At 40.1% G+C, this 21,252-nt stretch overlaps 1 protein-coding gene across 2 annotated transcripts in view; it reads left to right on the top strand.

Annotated features, from left to right (window-relative positions):
* Nucleotides 1-7,092: 7,092 nt before the first annotated feature.
* The window catches only part of LOC128358360 (A disintegrin and metalloproteinase with thrombospondin motifs 20-like), a 77,989-nt gene continuing 63,829 nt past the window's right edge, over nucleotides 7,093-21,252 (top strand). The window contains exons 1-4 of one of the 2 annotated variants that reach the window (XM_053318607.1): nucleotides 7,093-7,183; nucleotides 7,386-7,747; nucleotides 11,931-12,099; nucleotides 17,934-17,941. In XM_053318607.1, coding sequence (XP_053174582.1) covers nucleotides 7,093-7,183; nucleotides 7,386-7,747; nucleotides 11,931-12,099; nucleotides 17,934-17,941 — 630 coding nt within the window. The remainder of the gene's footprint in view (nucleotides 7,184-7,385; nucleotides 7,748-11,930; nucleotides 12,100-17,933; nucleotides 17,942-21,252) is intronic. The other variant, XM_053318606.1, reaches the window with a different exon arrangement.

Here is a 21,252-nt window from a genome sequence, read left to right as displayed (position 1 = left end):
TCTTTTTAAAGACAATTTCAGCATTAAACATGATCTCACTTCCCTTGAATGTCTGATTTGTCTCCCCATTTTAGTGTAATTGATACAGTCATGCGATTAATTAAAATTTGTCTTTATGACACCAGGCATTTCCCATTTAGCCCCTTCCCCTAACCCAGACACACACACACACACACACACACACACACACACACACACACACACACACACACACACACACACACACACACATACTTACTTTTTCTCTCACCTCTATTTCCCTACGGTTCCTATTAGCAATGGAAATGGATACAGTTCCTGGAATGGAAAAAAGAGCCAAGTAAGTGTTTGGTCCCAGAGGAGACCAGCTGAGAAGTCACAAATTACAGATGAGGTAGTTTTAAACGGTGGATATTCTGAATCAGGCTATTGCTTCCCAAGGTTAAATTTATTTATCACATATGGCGTAAATCTGGAGGGAGAAACAGAACAGAAAGGAAGAAGAAGGTAGAGAATGGTCCTCATTGTAGGATTTTCATTTAATCTGAAATGGTATTTACCAATATGAACTAAATGATATTTAATGAATAACTGGCAAGTAGTTTATGAATAACTGTGAATTATGGACTATGTAGTAGATTATAAGATACAAAGGAAAATACATCAAGATAGCATGTCTATAAAACAGTACATCATTTGTTCCCAGATATCTGAATGGACTTACTGAGCCATTCCTGATCAATTCTGAAAATGAATTGGCATCTGAGGGGCATGTTAATAATAACTACTCCTTAATTTGAGTTACTTACATATTAATACATTTTTCTGTGCCTCCTCAAGGAAATATCTTGCATCATATATATAATCTATAAATAGTCCTTTAAAGCTAGTTAATATACATGCTCAACGACATTGTGTAATTAGAGAGTGATTACTTGTAGTGATATACCCACAACAACTAAGGATTATTATAATTATTGATTAATATTCAGTTTTTTCTTGATTAATTGAGTAATCCTTTTCCTTATTAAATGTCAGAAAACAGAAAAAGAGTCCAGGATTGTGTTTTTAAATGTTTTGTTTTGTCCAATAAACAAAAAGAAGAAAAGAAAATTGTTATTCGATTATCGAGATAGTTGATTTTCTGTTAACTAATTAACTAATCATTGCAGCTATACCTGATTTTGCATGTCCTCCCAGCTCCACGGCTCTATGTTTTGGCATCTTTTAGCTCATTAATTTGTTTGTAAGATCTGAAACTCTAACACCCATTTTATAATATCCATATTGGACTTACATTCAAGATGTCATGCTGTTTCAAAACTTTGCTTAATCTGTAAGTAACTTGTAAGTATTCATTATAAAATCCATCATTCCAATTTATTCAGAAAATGACTGTTAGGGATTCATTCATTATCAGTTAGTTGTTGATTTGTTCATCACTTTATTTGGTCAAATGTTGTGATCTGTAATGTCACGTTACCAATAATTGCATAGTCTACCATGTTAGATCACTCAGCAGGTTATGATGTAATGGCCTCAGCAGTACAATAATAAACACTCACCCTGCCATGGAAAGAGGATGTCAAATTATAAGAGCTGTATTCGTGAAAGCAGCAAGATTTCATCATGTATTTACACAACTACCTTTACTACAGTCATCACAAGGTACAATTAAAAGCCTCATTGTTCTGTCCTTTTCAGCACACAAGAATCTTTTTGTTTGCTGTCAACCCTTTTTTGTTATTTTGCCATAACATGATGATTCATCAATAAGACAGTACTCAGGAGAGTGGTGAGAGAGTGCTGCTTTGACATTGTTTTACAGCTGTCTGCAGGGCTAAGACAGACAATGCCTCACTCAATGGGAACAGGAAAGAGGTTGACAGACCACTGTGTTTAAAGGGCACTAGGAATTCAGCGGCTTATGAAGCTTCATTGTCACAATGGGGGGCGGAAGTCTTTTTTTGGGGGGGGGCTTAATCTGTAGTGCAAGCCAACACAAGTCTCAGGTGGCCGAGCTCCTTGATCACTGCACCATGAGAACCACCTGAACGGTCAGAGAAGGGGGCAGGTGGGAGCAGAGACAGGATAGAAATGGAGGGTGTGGCGAGTATGTTATGGTAACTCCTTCAGTGACACAGTAACCTGCTATCCACTACTGCACCAACTTTTTCATTTATCCATAGATGATTCAAGCTCATGGCATCATACAGATTGTAGCATAGTATGAAGAGTTCAATAGGGGTATGTTGTTGGAGGGGAATGCCTGCTGTAGTAGGTCATTATATTTCCCTAAGTTCTGTGGATTGTCAATATCATCTTGTTGTCAAACACAACTACAACAACATGTTGTGATGTATTGCAGTTTGGTTACTCTCCAGCATGAAATCATTCTCTGTGGTCATATTACAATCACAGGAGACCTCTAACACGTGCAAATATGCATCTGAGAAAGCAGAGGTTGCAACATTGCAAGGAGTAGCTGGTGAAAGCAAGGCTCTGATGTGTATCAGGAGGTATAGATCACTGTTATGACTGGGGAGTTCAAACTCATTGAACCATGAGGGAGAGAGGCTCTGGAGCTGTTTGAGCTCTCAAGTCTGTCCTTTGCTAAAATTTGGGGTAAAGCTGCAGGGGTGAGAGTCTGGGCTAAGGGTGGGTCAAACCCCTGGATGATAAATCACCTGACATGCCAGTGAAAGATCTTCCACTGCTGCATTGAGTTAGAATGTACAGTAAGTGCCACTCTTGACAGTAATTCCCTGAGAGCTCTGGTCTGGTATTGATTTTCAGATGGTTTACAGTACATACAAAATATGGCAAACAAAAACATACAATAAAAAACAGGCCATCTTTTTTGAACCTCTGTCAAATCAACGCACAGGATGTATGTCTCCTGCAAAATAAGACAATTTTCAAAAATAAATTGGTTAACAGCACAGCCTTACTATCATGTAACTAATATGGGTAAAGATAATTTGAGTAATTGAGAAAAGGTCAAACAAGAAAAACTAGAGAAAATTAAGAAAAATTGTATTTCACAAATGGCACATAAACATCTGAAAAAAACTACAAATATTAAGAAAAAACATCAGGGTCTGCACAAATCTTTATAAAACCATAAAACTAAACGTACCATGGTTGATACATGATTTCTATTGATGTTTGGTTCACCACAGTTGATTGCTCCCATAAGGGGACAAACTCTTGGCCACATCTTTAACATACACAGATGGCTGGAAGTCTCTTCAAACACTCTTTTCTTAACACAACTGTCAATCTGAAAGCAACATGTGCATGTTGGTAAAATAGATTATATTACATGAAGACAAATACACTTTTTTTCTAGGATAACATGCAAGGAGGTTCAATGATGATAAACTACAAGGTACAATGTAAGAATGAACTAACATGGAGCAGAATAAGAAGTGTAGCTATCAAAGTTACAATGCCTCTTATATTCTATAAGTATGTTTCTCTCCATCTTAACCCTCCTTTATGAAATTTCACCTGACCCCATAGGGTAACCTGTGGACAAGGGCCAAGTAATGCAGATTTTCAATCAAGAGTATATCTTTGCTGATTTGAGACAATGAGATGGTTAACATTTGGAACCAAACAAGTCCCTGACTACCAATTTGTTATTAAGACATTGTTGTTTGATCTGAAGCAATGACCCCAATATGTGGACAATCAGGGACTTGTCACTGGATGTACAGGGACTTATTAATGCACTGTATGTCCACATGTATAAGACTGATTTTTTGCAGGGGGAGAACACTCCAAAATTTTAAGATTATACAAAGTAGAGGCCTAAGGCAGAAACTTTATGTGCAAAGACCTGACTCTGTACATCTGGTAGAAATTGGGGATGTTTCATTTAACTCTAGCATCTGTGGAGAAATAATGAGTATGTGGGAGCTACACTAACCCTAAATAAGCTATCCAGTGCAGTCAAATGGCTAACTTAAAATGTGCCGCAGGTGATATAAGCTAGTTAGTTGATGGGAACTGACGTGATAGCTAAAGGGCTTGGCACCTGTACACCATGCAGCACAGGATCCAATAGGTAACCTCCCCTCAGTAGTTGTTACACTGAGCAAGCTGCACATCTGGGGCATGTCATTATTTTCACATATAGATTTAGTTTAACCCCTTCAGAATCATTTTAATCCCCAACTCTAATTACATAAAAAGGCAAAATAGATCATCTCATTGACATTTTTTTTTTTTTTAAAGACATGGCTGTTTTTCTTTCACTAAGAATTAATCATTACACTGTGGAAATATCACTAGAGACTTAGGTGTCAAATCAAACATTAACTTTATGACCTGCTTTAGGACTGACAATATATATGATAGAGTATTACTTTTTTATAGCACAAACATGTTAGAGCAATATTATTATTTATTATTATGAATTTTTGCACACAACTTTTTAACATTCCTTTCGATACGCTATGCAAATATTCATTTATGTCCCAACTGGTTTCTGTTCGTCAAATTCAGTGCTTTTTGCACATTCACACTTGGCTCTTGATGATGAAAGAACAGTGACCGTGGTTTAGTGGAATGAATAGCCTCACAGGAGGCTTGGAGACAGAATGAATAACACATCAGGGAGGCATCAAAAGAGTTACAGTGGAGAGATTCTGCTCAAAATAACAATAACGTCATCTCAGGAGCTCTGAAATTCAGATGCAGCTTAGCAAGCCTGACTTGAACACTGAGCCTGGCATTGCATTTGAATGGGCTCTACGCATTCTTTTATGACTGCTATCAACTAAGAAAATGGAATGTGAGAATCTTGTTGTTTTATTAGCGCATTTGAACAGTTTCCAGATGTGCTTTTTTTTTGTTTCAGTGAGTTCAGTTTAAAGGGGCACTTTAAGCAGATGTTAACATATTTTGATAGAAAAAGACACCATTGGGATCCCTGCCTCATCTTTTCATGTGAATTCTGATGTGCATTGATTTCTCTAAAACATGTGATCAAGTTACCAAATAAAACCAAATATAAGTGGATTTTAGAGCCTGCCTCTCATACTGTAACCGTATGACCAGCATATCTGCAATGTAGATAGGGCCATATCTGATCATGTATAAGACCAACAAAGATTTGATGTGGCAAGCCAGTGTTTGGTCTACTACATCGTGATTTTGGCTGAAATGTATCTAGTTCTTGTTTTTTCTTTTCCTTTGAATCAGAAAAGTTCAGAGAGAGACACAGGAGGATGGAGATAGAGAGAAATTTAAAAAAGTAATAGCCATGACTGGGAGACTAGATGTTTTGTGTCAAATAAAGAGCTTCCAGGATCCAAAAGTGTTTCCGGTGAGCCCACCGAGTCTAATTACTCACAATGCTGTGACATTAGTCTTCAAAGGACATGAAAAACAAGACTCCTTTCACACGTCCATCAACTTTGTATTGGACTTTATGTGCCCAAATGATTAACGAGTTGCTGACCACATCATGGCCAAGAAAGTCTACTTCCTCCAATAGATGACAGTGAAGAATGGCTGATAATGCCCTCTGTGCTAATCATCATGTGCTTTGATTGCCTAATATTTTCCCACGAGTTATATTACATACTACTGTGGATACACTAATAGTAGCCTAAATGATACATGAAATGCATAATATAATCAACATAAGCCTAAACATTAGGATGGACTTAGAAATATAATGATCTCACGAGCATCAGTGTGGATTATACAGACTACAGACCTACAGCCTAAGACTGGTGAGATATAAGTAATCTTTAGACTATTACTTTAATATAGATATGAGTTGAGATCAGCATTTTAGCTATATAAGCTACACACTAAGTTCCCAGTCTAGGTACACTTACATACGTAAGTACATGCAGTGCAATCCAATATATCAGCCTTTCAAATAAACCCTTATGGAGCTCATTGTATTAGGTAGTACTTTAGCTCCTCTAGCTTCTTATTAACCAAACAGAAAAACAATAACAGTGGCATGACACGTAGTACAATCTGAAAGGTGTTTATAATATTGATCCACCCATATTGTGAACAGTTTGTTTCTGTTTCGTATATTTTGTTCTTTCCATGGACAAAATGACCATCTCCTTGAATCAACAATTTTTGTCTGAGTTTGGATAAAATTAGTGAATTATTAAAATATGATGTAATATAATAATGAAATTATATGATAAAATATCATTGTCAAAACAAAACAAAAAAAAGTATATTATATCCTGACTGATATATCTAAGGTTGACATCAATATCAGAAAACATGAGCATTATACATCAGTAGAATCTTTTCATATGAACACTCTTTCAACATTTCTTGCCTTAAATGTGTCAGTACTCTCTGGTGGACTCTCTGGTGGAGTTGGACTCCATCAATTTATCAGTCAAGATCTACTGTGCAAACCCAATATGAACTTTATACACATCACTTTTTATAAGAATGTCTTGATACTTTATAGAAATCATTTTTTCATTATAGGAGATTTTAAAATAAAGTCAACACAATGTGGTATGGCAGCTTTTTGATAGTACATACACATTTTTCACTTTAGCACATTATTTAGAAGTCAATGTTGATGGCAAAGCTAAAACCCTGATCTCAAGATGACTGTTGTTTTGGTGGATTTGTATACATTGACTGGCATTGTAACTTCCTTCCAGGGTTTTTGTACTGCAGCGCACAAGACTGCCCCATGTGTGGTGGTCGAGGCGAACTCACCATTGGCTCGGGAGCATATAGGGGCGTTGCTTCTCAGTTGGTGAGTGCTTAGGGTGCACGGGGTGTTCTAGGGATGGCTAAGGGAAAGCGTACTTGGCACTGATCCCTCCTTTCAGTATAGACTGTAGTTTACATCAGGCAGCATTTTTTTTTGTAAGGGAGATGAATGTGTCATAAATAGTTCGCGTTTGTAGAGGGTAGTGGATGCATGTTTAGCAATGCGATGAGGCCAGTGCACTTTGCAAGACTTGCGCTGCAGAGAGCCTCCGCAGATCCCACGACCTGTTGCTGACAAGCCGGGGAAAAGGAGAGGGAGAGGGGGAGCCGCTCGGGAAAGACAGAGGGTACTGCCTTGGAGACGACAGCCCGGCTTTCTTCGCGGAGGAAATCATGCAGTTTGCAATCTGGCTGGTTGGACTAATGTGTCATCTATCAGCACTTGTCCGGGATTCTTTGCAACACCGATTGCATCCGAAACAAGGTAGATTTTCATTTTAATTTATGAGTACCGTTAAGCGATATTGTTGGAGGTGTTTTAACAGTAGTCTGCGGTGTTTGAGAATGATGCCTGGTGTACAGTAGGGCTGCAGCTGCATGTATTCTATTACACTGCTGTTAATGCCGCTATTTTGTTTTCTGGATCACAACTTTCTCTTACTTTTTTTTTTTTTTTTTTTTTGCAGAAGGCTTCATCAAGCAACTGTCATCGTATGAAATCATCACCCCGATCCGTGTGAATGACTTCGGAGAATCATTCCCTCACAAATTGCACTACAGAAGGAGACGGAGAAGTTTAAATGATGACCTGTCAGACTTACGGGTTCACTACAGGATTGATGCGTTTGGGGAACGCTTTCATCTCAATATGACCGCAGACTCCGGCTTCATCGCTCCCTCTTACACAGTGACACACTTGGGAGCCGAACAGAGTAACGCCACGGACTTCCACTTCTTTGAGCCAAGCGATATGCGCCACTGCTTTTTCCGAGGACACGTCAACGCCAAGAGCGAGTACCCCGCCGTCTTCAGTCTGTGCACTGGCCTTGTGAGTATTTACTTTTCCCTACCTTTAAAAGCTTTTTTTTTTAGGTGTTTTAATCAAGCGATGCTGGCAGGCCTTCACGCTTTCTCTCATTTCATCCATGCATATACTCAGTAACCCGCAGCTTAAGTGAAGTGTGTAGGAGTGTAACAAGAGCAAGTGTTACTAGAATAATGTCACAGGGGAGGAGAGCATGCAGCCCTGCATCTCTGCGCATGTGGGGGTGATGCTGCAGTTGCTCAGGGATGTCTGGGTATCAGGGTGGTGTTGTGGGGCTGATGGTACAATAAGCGTCCAGTGCTCTTGCCCAGGGTTGCTGATCTGTAGCTGCTGTTTGACATCTGAGGAGAGAGCATATGGAAAGACAACTGTTCCCTACATAGATCAATAAAGTATGGGTTGACATCTGTTGTATCATGTATGCTTTTTTTGTTGTTTCTGCAAGAAACTTCAAAAATCTTTAGAAACAAAGTGTAAGAGAGTAGTCAATGAATTGTTTTGTACATCAGATCCAAACATTTGCTGGCTCCAGCTTCTTATAGTTGACAATTAGATGCTTTTGTCTGTTTTATATATTTTATATATTTAAAGACATTACCCTGGGTTTTTGGGAAGTTGTTATGGGCATTTTTTCATAGTTTTTCACTTTACATAGAGTAGTAATCAGGTCAACCATTTATGACAGTCATCATTACTCAAAGCCCCCAACAACAGACACAATCACCTAGTCAAAAACAGCTGTTGGTTTTTTGATGAGCCATTATCATATCTTTTGGATCTTACAGGTTGTAACAGGGGTTATTGGGCAGTAATGAGTTTACTGCCCCATTATAATATATGAGGATCCTGATGCCCAAGTGATTTAGTTTGCTGACTCTCGTGTGAGAGAATCTGATAAGTGCTGAAGGGGATGACTTCATGGGTCACATAAGGTTACTGGTCCAGGGGCAGGGGGTTGACCTCAGTCGCGCCAGCCAGATACTGGTGTGGACTGTGGTGGGGGTGTTTGGCTGGCCACATGAACATAGACAGGCTTGGTGGACCACAGACTTGGATTCTCCCTCCCTGTCATAACCCCTATCAATGACATAATCCTTATTTTAGATAGGTGCACTGCGTACAGTACAAGGATAGCATATTACACAATAGGTATCAGCTGCACTGAGGCTTTTCCAAACAGTACATTCACAATGCATGTAGTGATTGTACTCCAGTTGAAACCTGGCACAATGATTATAAATCATTGTGTATTATTAGTTTGTGGAGATTGACTCCTATTTGGTAAAAAAAAGGGACAGACAGCCAAGTAACGTCTTTTTTCATGTTTGTATAGCAATTTAAGACACGGGGTATGCTGGAATTATCAGGGTAATAAGCCTTTAATTGCCCCTCTGCCCAACTTTGATGTATGACTCACTTATCCAAACATGTTTGCATCCTTTTTCAAGAATCTTTGTTGGTTATCCGCATCATCACTCATTGAGAATGACAGGACAATAGAGACAGCACCAGAGGCTATTGGGTCATAAAAGTGTCCGTATCTGATCACTGGGGTTTAATGGCCAGGCACATTTTGTTGGGATGAGGTCATTAAGGAATAATTAAGCCCTAAAACAAAAGGGTCATTCTAGAAAAAGCAGGTTCCTCTTTCGACCAGAGTTACTTAAAGCCGTCCCCAGGGGGGAGTTGGGGGCTGGGGTTGAGGGGCTTTTGGCCTTTTCAAAGTGAGCTGTGATGGACAGAAAAGAGGAGAAATGCTGTGAAGAGCAGACAACTGCCAATGAAGGATGTGGGCAACTTAAGGATTGCTCACACCGTGGGAATGTTAGTTCCTGGAGAAGCTTGCTGTCTCACTCCACTCACATTATACAAGTGTGTGGTGAGTCAGCCTGTCCTGAGAAATGATCTTCAATTCTAGAATCAAGTGAAGTACCTCTGTGTAAAGATCAGGCTCATGACACCTTTATGTCCTGTTTAACTTTAAAGATTGACTGCAACTGTATGCCACTTCTGGATGACTCAGCACCCCCAGTGAAAGTGTCTTTGTTGGATTTAATGAAACAGATGTGTGCCAACAGTCATTCCATCCATGTCATGAGTGTGACCTTGCTTCAAATAGAAGTCCCTCAGCTGTAAGGCCCAGTTCAGCACCCACTACTGAACAGCAACCATTGTGTCTGTCCAAACTTTTGCCAGATTTGCTGCTGAGCTAATGCTGGGAAACCCTGTAACATTGACAAAACAGAGCATTTGTCTGTTCAGCCTTTGGTTAACACCACATGAGAACTTAAGAACGGCATGACCGTAATCATCTAATTAAACTTAACTCACCACATATAGTGATTTACAAGATACAGGTAAACATTCACAAGTTCTTACTCTGAATGAATAATTTATTATGCTTACTTAACTACAACAGTAGTTGTAGTAAACTTGCACCATTAATAATTAGTTAGACATATTTGTGCAGGGATAATTGAATAAAGTCTGAATTATGACAACTAGGCAAGAAAAAAATGAATATTTTTAGCTGACTTTTAATATAGATGAGAATTCCTCAGAGTGCACCAAAAAGAGGAAATTTGACTGAGCCAACTCAATCGACTGATGAAATTCATCTGATATGATTGAACGCTCCTGGACGGTTAATAAAATAACCTTGTGGTGTTACAGTATTTCCAAGAGAACACAATATTGTTTTATATATAAAATGATTCATTTGACTAATTTTAGCTTCCAAGTTATTGTCAGTGATTGATTATCAAGGCATGTAAATGCTCTCAAGTAAATGCTCTTTATAGTTGTATGATGTTATTTATATATCTAACATATATTTGAGAAATCCACAGTCAAATTGGTTCATTCAGAAAATTGTCAGCACATTGGGTGAACTTTGGGTGCACCATTGTATTTCCACAGTACAAACATATAGAATTTCAGTATGTCTCAGTTGCCCATATGACTGTTTTGTGTGTGTAAAATATGTATTTCTTGAACAGGAAAATAAAGTAATGATTGAATGAACTATATTTTGACTGCAGAGATACTTTAGTGAGTACCTCCATGTCAGTTTCAACTCTTGATAGATTTGTACAAACCCTCTCAGCACTTGCTGCTATACTACACAATTTTACTCAGTAACTGGACTCTGTCAATACTTTGCTCCATTCCTGCATAGCAGCAACAATTTCATTCATTCCCACTGGCTTGTCAGTTGTGAGGGGATGATAGTGCTGCAGAACAGTATTGTGTGGAACATTAAAGCTCTGAGTGCCTTTTTCCAGTGCTGAGATTATTTCTATTCTGTGTCATGTTTTCACAAGCTAGTCATTACACTGCAGCTCTGAACACATGTCGCACTCAAGGCCTGTAGCACTTTTGAGGACACATTGTAAATATGTGCAAGCCTACTAATCCCTCACCCTTTGAAAGACGCAAAGGAAAGGTACACAGACAGTTTGTGCACGTTTTCCATATCCGATTTGTATGTTTTCCATTGACAAATGTCCATCACTTCTGTGGATGGTTATGGAATAATGCTGCTTTAAAGATAACATTCCAGTGTCCAATATCCTGTTTAAGTGTGCGCATGAAATTACCATACAAACACCATTGTGCCTCATGGCTGAGTGAGCTAAGAAGCTTTGTGAGGGACTGAGCTGCCAAATCAATATTAGCATTCCCCTGTCAGCAGCTCTGTCCATGTATAATGATGTCACTACTCCCAGTGTCAAGTTGTGAGAGGAAATGCATTTTCACAGTAAGAATGATCACTCTAACTTAGCAGCCTGCATATTAAGATGTGAAATGGATTTCTGAATCCACTTACATGTGCATTGATTAATGTATAAACTGATAAAACAATGTCTTATTATTGTTCCTGATTACCATGGTTACACTTTCAACAATGACTGACAGCGCACTGTAGTGATGTTCTTTGACCTTTACAAGTCAGCATGTTCTTTCCATGTGCACCTGTCAAAAAACAGCTTATTCAAAAGCATGGAAATAATGTGCACAGTGGTGCCCAAGGGCAACACAGGATGGCTGCAATTAGACCTCAACTACTTAAATGAAACCATGCCATAACCTGTAAACTATAGCTACACATACTGTACAGTATTCACACATGTAAGTGCATGCTTCATACCAAAGCTGTCAATGACATCTCTTTTTTCTACTCTAGATTGGAACTTTTACGACACAACATGGCGAATACTTCTTGGAGCCCCTTTTGAATGCTGTGGGGGAGGAATATGATGACAAGCACAATAAACCTCATCTTATCTATCGACATGAGAGGAAGATGAACATCTCAAGTACCGAAAACAACACAGAACCCTGTGCTGCCTCAGGTAACAGACTACAGACTACCTAACTATACTGCCTGTAACCACTGTCTGTCTGACTTTCACCCACAAACACTTACCTCCTGATGACCTGCATTTAATCTCCGAGCCACAGCAATAAAAACTGCCTTAAAAAGTAAATTATCCTCAGTCACGATCTTTGGCTTCCAGATTACCCAATAGATTTCAGCCTTGATTAAGGGGTGTTACTGAAAACTCCTCGATTTAATTAAGTAAAAAGCGTTCGAGCACTGCCTAGTGGTTTCACTCACATTCTGCTGAAGCATTCAGTGCCAGGTCTGTGGCGGAGGCTCAAAGGAAAGGAATAATTAAGTTTTAGTTTGCACTTGTGATGAAAAGAATTGGAAAGATTTTCTGCTTGGGCTGCTTCAAAGTTCTCCCAATTTCATTTGAATTTTTATGATTGAAGCCGAGGTGATGCAGAGGCCCTCAAGATAAAGCAGGGTGACTAAGTGGAGTTCACCATGATGGAGGGCCTTAGAGTCATCCTTGCAGGAATCTCTGTGGGCGGCCTTTGTTGTGCGATGCAATAAATCTTTTATGTGCAGGCCGCTAGATTTGCTTGTTGTCTGAACCCAGCCATTGTCGCCTGGTGGTGGCTATTATGTGTGGCAGCGGTTTAAAGAACTTAGACTGACCTGATGGGCCAGGCCAGTACCTCTTTAATATGCTTTGTCCTTTCATTCACTCAGCCTGTGTGTGGTAAACAGAGACAGAGAAATTTGGAGGGTCTCTCAGCCCCCACTCTGGGACACTTTTAAATATACTTGAAGACCTTTAAGTGTAGGCCTGGTGAATGACTTCTCACATCCAAGCAACATCCATTATAAGATAATAAAAACCAACAAACGTTTAGAAATGATATTCAGTGTACAGCAGGGGATAGTAGGGAGGAGGATGCGAATATGGATGAGACACCTGTAGAGCTTCATCAAAGGGCAGCAGGTAAACAATGAGCAGGAGGATTAAAAGAACTGGGTTAGGACTGTGAGGTGTCCCGAGCTGCGACTCCTCAGCCTTATCAGATAGGCCCCTCTCCAGATGTGGTGATAAATGGGCTCTTTGAAGGCCAAACTGAGCCAAGACTAACAGGCCTCCTGTCTTTTTATGGGAAGGAGTGCAGTACACGTCCCTACTAGCAGGTTAGATGTAAACACTGACTTGGCGTGTGTCGTTCTGCTTGCAAAACACTTTTAGTTGTTTCTCCTGGTCTTAGATATGGACATTTGTTTGCTAATGATTCAAAACCTTTGACATTTTAGTCAGATTAAATCTCAATGATTAGTATAAGCAACAGTGTGTTTGGACTGTGCTCCTAAAACTAAACTAGTGTATAGTTTGCAAAGATGTTGCACTGCACTTGGATTGCAGTGAAAATTTAATTGGTCACCCAAAGCTGCCACCTCCAGAATACTCTAGAATATTGCAATTCAATACAACTACAAATTACCACAAACTACAGCCTCTAAAATGATCCCAGAGTTTAGTGAACACCTCTCAGACACAAAATACTATAACCCTCATAAATGTATTTTTTATTAATGGTTGGAATTTTAGAATGTGTATCTAATAGATGGGTGGTAGGAAAGATGGTTGTGTATAGAACAGATAATTTCAGTTAACCGTATTTCAGTCTTTAGTATAACCCCCACTAACCCTGATTCATAGTAAGTTAAGAAACAAAAGTTTCTGATCCCATCACAGAAATGATAGACCAGTGGTGTTAGTAGGGGGCAGATTCCTTTCCCAGTATCTCCTCTTTTTGGGGACCTATAAAACATTCTTTGTCGGGGTCAAGCCCTCTCTCTTTTTCTCTTTGTCTCTTTCTTTCTCCACTTTATGTTTCTGTGAAGAGGGCTCTTGTCTTAAATCAAATTGCGAGCTAGAGTTTGAATGATGAAGGATTTGGCAGGTTTGAGACTTTGAAGAGGTTTGGGTGTTTAGAGGACTCCTGGGTCTGAAACATACCAACCATTTCAGTTCGTCCACACACACGGAAATGCAAGATGGCTAACAATTCCTCAAATCTAATAGCCAGACAGTCTTTCCCTCTGTAAAATCTTTGTTTTTTAAATCCCATCTACTCACTGTGATTATTCATTTTCATATACGTTTCTCTTTTCTGTATCCAAAAGAAAACATCTTTTTGAGTAAGACAAAGATAAAACAAGTTGCATTTTATCAAAGCTGACTTCCAGGAAACAAAATGTTTATCAGCAGAAAGATACTTCTGGTGAGATAAGCTTTTCCCTTAGATATGATGTCTCATGGGACTGCCTTCAGTGTGTTACAGACTATGTCAGAACAACAACTTAGACTTCTGTATCTTAAAAAGTTTCCAAAGTTTGTATAGTATCTGCACACCTTTGCAAAATTCTGTTGAAAGGAAAGGAAGCTATGTTTCCACGTAGATGAAGTTAACAAAGAATATGTTTTGTTTTCAGCTCTGGGCTTGTCATCTCCAACACGTACGAATACTTGACTTTTTTCTACATATGACCTATGAAGTGTCAAAAACAGAGGGGGAATGATAAGAGCTTTTAAAGTGTTACCTTGATGGAAAATGATGGTTTGTTATTTCAGCAGTCATGACATGGCCATATACCTGTCTTCAGCTGCTTTTCTTCACTGTGTGTGTTCATGCTTTGTTGTGAAAGCATCATGTCATCATTCTATATGCTATTGAATGGATGTGAGTTATACTATATCTTGAATACAGAATTTCCAAAGACCAGCTATACCAAAAAACAAAACCAACAACAGAGTAACACTGCAAATCAGAAATTTAAAAGTAAATCAAGGTCTCATTGACTAACATTGCTAGCAACTGTACTGGTCGCCTGCCTGTATCAGCCAACCTGGGTGGCTTCTTTGCTGTTTAGAATACCTCCAGAGTATACAGTATAGCTGTTGAGTGGGTGATTAATGTTTTAACGTCACAGAGTGCTTTGTTGTGCCTGGTTCTGGCTTTTAAAAGCCTCTGGAGAAGAAGAATACTAGACTCAAATCACAACACAGTGCCGACCTTTAATGACACATTCTACGGGGTATCTGTCTCTGAGCTTGCATGTGAATCCCTGTGTCGTCCTTCAATGGAGATAGCCACAAGGATGAGGGTGGCTACAGATAGGGGCAGATTCTTCTCTCATTCTCTTTCCTTTGCGCTCTAAAATCCATGTGAAGACAAGCAGGAGACGGCGGGAAAGGGAGTTGTACAGTATCTCTTTCTTTCAGTTGTTGACTGCAAGTCTAAAGCTCTGCAGTGTCATGTATTGTATGGATTAGACACAGTGAATTGAATATAGACAGCTTGACAGCAAATATTACAATACTAGCTGAATACCCAAACATCAATGTTCCAGCGTTAGCTCCAGGGTACTTCATCCGATTTCTTGGTTTGATGGCTAACTGAGGGCAGCTGGGACAGCAAAGTGACTGGCTTTGATGTGGCAATACTTGGCACACATGGCATCTGTGCCCCCTGACCCTCAACATAATCAGTGTATAGGATTCCCCCCTTGGTGCCCACTGTGTATACATGGTAGTTCAAATGCTAGCATCAGGTTTTTGGTCAATGGGTTCATTTACATGGAAAAATGCCCTCCCCCGCCTGGGGTTTGAACTAGCCGACTTGAATCGTTGCCCGCTCTCCCTTTGCGCTTTCATGTATGTGAATGGAAGCACTTGTTGATTGTAACCTCACTTCCCTCATTGTTTGGAGTCACTCACTGGACGGGTGGATGTGACCTTGAGTTTTTCCCCTCCTAGAGGTGTGTGGTTATTGGGCTTTCTGGCTTGTTTGCTGGGCCTCAATTGGAACTATGTATGCATTAAGCTCTTTGTTTTCCTCTTACGTCGACTCTTGACAGAGGTCAGGAAAGGTGGCTAGTCAGGGTGTGATGGACGAACGCTGAACACTCAGACAACCTCTCTCACCTTTAGGGTTCAGCTTTAGGTGGTGTGGAGCTTCTGAATGTCAGATGGCTCCAAAAGGCTTAGCTGTGCTTTGTGCCCTCATGCCCCCTAGACGAACTGAACCTCCCCCATTCCAGGAAGCAACTATTGTTGCTGGGCAAAAACGCTTGGTTTGGGGCTTTTGTGTGCATACGTAGATGTGATCTGCTTGTGAGTGTGTGTTTGTGAGAACACAGGCATAGGAGTGTATCTCTCTGGCCTGTCAGTGGATGAAGGATCCCGCAGAATATCGGGAGTTGCTGACGAAAGGAACTTCTTTCTTCATGTGTTTGAGCAGTCCTGGCCAGCGCTGCATGTGCCTGTCGTTCTTGTGCCAGAGCTTGGCAGAGGCCCCAGCCTCTTCCCAAGCTCTCGGTGAATGCCTTTCTTCTTTTACACCTGCTTCTCTAAAGTAGCTTTCTCACCCATTGCCTTGCTATTGGCCTAGAAAAGAATCAGAATTTATGACTTTTAAATATCCATTTCAATGATTTGTTTGTCAGATGAGTTTGTTTTGCTGTCATGCAGTGACTGCAAGTCTTCAGCCAAAGTGTAAAGTTCTGACTTGATACTCTGTTTCATCATTGTCTCATATTTGTTAATAGTGTATGACAGATAGTGCAAGCAGCTAATAATAAGGTGCATTACAGTCATTGTCATCTGATTTTAAGATAACAGATACTCTGGACAGGTCCAAACAGAGCTAGGCAGCTATAGACAGTCTATAACTTTAATAGCTGCCATGTGTCTGCCTGCCTTGAGGCCTCAGCCCTATTGAACTCTGCGTGTTGTGTTGTCTCGGGAGTTCCCGTGACAGATTCCAGCTGGGGCTATTTTCTGCCACTGTCTACTGTCTGGGCATTCTTAACAGATGGGGACTGATTGGAATGGTTAGAGTCACTTGAGTGACAGTGACTGACTGTATGGTGGCATGGATGACAGTCAAAGGTTAGAGGGGGTGACAGGTGAGCAACAGTTTCCCACTGAGTTGGACTGGGGAGAGGCAGTGTCGAGAGCTGGGCAGTGAAACATCAGTGTCGTCGCCTGCAGCTCTGGTTGTTTATCATATGAGACGCCTGACATCTCTCAAAACTGTGGACCTGCTTTGTTTATGTCAAGGCAAAATGATTTGTTTCAGGATTTTTAAAAGTATGGAGGAGATGTAATGACTTCATCCATACTGACTCTTTGGAGAAGCATCATTTCTTAATCCTATTAAATTTGTTTTATTGAACAATAGAAACAATTTTTTTTACCCTTTTTATCTGGGATCATGACAACATTGCCCAAAAACTTGACTTCTTTAAGTTTTTTTTCTGTGTGATCAGATCTCAGCAGTTAAACTGGTGAGTGCAATGTTACTTCTAACAATAGATCCTAATTCATGTGCAGATTTGTAAACATCTTCTATTACGGTTGTGCAGCCTTGGGTGAGGTTGGTGGAAGTATGCGCTCTCAGTGTTTGGATAGTATAAGTTAGGTTAATATGCTTGGATGAATTTCTCAAATCTTAATGTTGGAGGACTCCCAGCTTGAACCTGACAAAAGAAAACACTCTTGGGCCCCTGCCCATCATTAGGACTCCAGATCCATAAGTAGTATTTTGTCTCCTCAGAGGAGGTCTGCTACTCCAAACACATTCTTTAACAGACCACCATGCTGTTTTAAGCATGTCTCCGGAGTGAAAATAACAACTGAACTCAGAGCACTGTAAGTGTACAAAGCCCAAAGTCTTCCAATGAGGTCAAAAGTCATGCAACTTCACTTTTAAAAGCCTTCTTCAGCAGCAACAATTAGCTGTCTCTGCTTCTCTCTGTCTGTCTTAATTGTGCCTCTGTCTGCAGGAGTTCTACTGTTATTTAAAGGGGGCGGGGTCATTGAGGTTTGAAGTTTGAGGTTTTTATAGCTTTCCAGTAGTGTTACATATGTATTTTTTATGTGATTACATATGTAATTTTAGCCTGTCTCCCTAGCACCCAGGCCAGCATTTGCCATGGGCTCAAAAGAACGATGAGCTCCCTGGCTCTGGCTGTTTGGCGATGGGAGAGGAGAGCTTTCTTGCATCTCCGAGCTCAGATCTTCCAAGCTAATGCTTTCATCACTCTCCATGCTTAAACACTCACTGATCAACATATGTGTGTGTGGGTGGGGGGCATCAGTTGGGCTATGCATTAGTGCTAACCTGTGTCACTGCTTTTCCATTTGAACGACCCAGAAAAGAAGACAGATGGCGTTGCCCTTTAAACTGTAATAATCAGAGTACCTCATATACAACCAAAGCACTACCTATATTCAATATAAGGTACAATGTCTATTTAATTGGCACCTGAGGAATAGTGTGCTTCAACTCTCAGTGGACTACTGTAGAAGAATGTTAATTAGTTCAACAATGAAATGTGTGTTCCCCATTGTTTGGCTCTTGGCATTGATACCTCTGACTGAACTGAAGGCGAGTCAAAGAGCAACTCTTTGACCTAGACTGAAATTGAATCAAAATGAGATCATTTTGGAAAGGCTGTAGTACATGGATGTGCTCAAGCAGAAAGTGCATAACCTTAAAGATTGTGTACAAGCATAAAAATGTGTCATACATTAATAAATGTTTAGTGTAAGCATCTGTGTTCAGACCTAGCTTAAAAGCTTGAAATATGTATGAAACTGGCACAATGTGTGGGGAATACTTGTGTGTAATTGAACATGTTATTGAGTGAGTAGATAAACATTTGTAATATTTGTTGTGTTTGATTATCTTTTGGCACGAAGATGAAAAGATTTTTTGCTTAGTTTATAAGTCAAGTAGGCGTTAGAGCAGAGAAGTGTGGGTCTGTTTTAGCTATGTGCATTCTGGAGCCAACCAAATTACAACATTTATAAATGCTTACACTCATGCTGTGCATGGCTCCTTTCATTATTCTCTGTTATGAGAACTGTTGGAGATCGGTTTTATAGGCTCATGTTTGCGAAATTAGAGCTGTGTATTCAAAAAGAGATGTTGATGTGTATGTGATGTAGCTGAGTTGATGCCCATTGCCCAGTGGGTGATGTAATGTCTATGTGTGTCCAATGGGTCAGGGCAGTCACCCCTGTCTTCTCATGGTGTAAGTAGCAGCTCACTACCTAGTGAGAGGGGGATTTGAACCTAAGGCGATTTGGGAAAGGTTGTGTGTGGCTAATCTGCACTGATTCAAAGGCTATTATAAGAGAGACCATATTTTCACCTCTTCCTCTTCTCTTTTTTCATCTCACACTTGCTTGTTCTGAGACTTAACACAGATTTCTCTAGATGTAGATACTCCTCTGTGCGTTGATAATCCCTTTGATGTCTACAGTGATGAGTCTGTTTAAGAGGTTTAGTGAAGGGTTGGCCTCAGAGAGATTTTTCCTGGAAGATACAAAGCTCTGTTCTGGCCTTGCTGGCCGGGCGGTGTGCACGGGCACAGGCGAGCTTGGCGCTGACTTGGATGCTGGCGCTGGCATGGGGCTGGGCCTCACGGCGGCAAGAGCTGTCTGCCATTGTGCCAGGGAGTCACGCTCCGCCTCGTGTGCCCGCTGGGGGCATCGCTTGAATAATCTCAGAGTGCTCAACACATTTTGTTTTTTTTTTGTTTTTTTGCTTTCCTCTGACCTAACAGTTACACACAATCTCTCTCTGTCTGACTGTCTGGAAAGATTGAGTGTTGAAGAGACAATGGAGCACTTCACTATAATTGGGTTATCCAAAGTTGAGGAGGTTGTTTAGGATGACGGACTCCAAACTATGCTTGGCTCGTAAACAATGAAAGTCATATAATGTTCACTGAATGTTATTTCATGTATAAATTATAATGCTTTCATTATTTAATATGCACACGTGTCTGCAGAAAGCTGCAGAACTTTAGTTAACATAAAATAAAAATCATTAAATCGTATCAACGCAATACGAACGACATTAATACACATTTTTACAATAATTGAGGACATAAAAAATTTGCTTACAGATACACTTGAACAACATGCTTTTGTGCAATAAAAAGAATCAGAAATTGTCAATCTCAGATTGTGCCTTTTCAGCTTCTGTGTCAATGTGTTTGCATGATTTAGTGGCTTGTGGCTGATGAAAAACATCAGGCAGAAACTACTGCAAGCAATCTTTCATACTTACATCACACGTGGTTATGCATCAGTGCAGGTCTGGACAACATAATGACCTGTATGCAGATACACAAACCCCAAATTGCCTGTTTCAACAAAAAAAAACATCCAATGCTAATAAATTATCCATCTTGGCTCAAACAGTTCAACACTCAGACTACACAGAAGATTTTTGATGTGTTATTCTTTAACTTGATTAATGATGCTGAAGGAGATTTCTCATGACAAAAATATATGAGTTTGTTTTACGTTTGGGGTGGTTTGCTGGTCAGTAACAGGCATACTCTACAGCTGTCTCTCCTAAACAAAATCACCTTTTTGTGTGGAGCTTTCCTGTGTGCTCCCTCTCAGGTTCCCCTGGTCTAACTGTGCATTCCCCAGACTCTGTCAGGCTACAGCCTTAAGAAACATCTCCATGGACAGACATTATATGTACATGTAATTAAGTCTGACCTTAACCTTTGTAGTTTTCTCTTTTCCCTTTTCCCCCAAAGAAACAAGCCTCATGCTGTCCTGATCTCTCCCTCTGTTTCCCTCTTTTAACTTTACTCTATCATGGTAAAGGAATCTATGGCTCATAGTCAGCTCAACACATGCAGTTCAGCTGAGGGAATGCCAGTTGAGTATGCACAGCATATTGTATGGCTGTTGTCCTAGTTCTTTTTTTCGCCTGTTTGAAGCAGTTGTTAAAGGTCGCCTATAAATGGGACCATTTCATTTTGGCATTAAATTTATTTGATTTGTTGCTTTCTGACAGGATTGTCCACATTTTATGCTGGTCAGGGTCATAGAGATGGGATAATTCTAAGCAATTTTTATACCCTTGTGTGTCGTATACTGAGGCTAGTCCCTCTGTGAGTTTGTAAAATGTTGTCATGGGATTTTCTGTGTTTGTATGCCTTGCACTTGAGTATGGGGAGTGCAGACGGCCTAGCCTGTAAACTCTTAGTCTCAAAGCTCACCAGTGACCTTGTGTCTCTTGGTACAACTGTTTTCCTGAGTTTACACAGTAAATTATGGCGGGTTTTTGCTATGGAAGTCCAGCTTGCCTCT

The sequence above is a fragment of the Scomber japonicus genome, chromosome 5 (genome assembly GCF_027409825.1).
Source record: "Scomber japonicus isolate fScoJap1 chromosome 5, fScoJap1.pri, whole genome shotgun sequence".
Taxonomy (NCBI): domain Eukaryota; kingdom Metazoa; phylum Chordata; class Actinopteri; order Scombriformes; family Scombridae; genus Scomber; species Scomber japonicus.
This window is presented reverse-complemented; position numbering and strand designations above follow the sequence as displayed.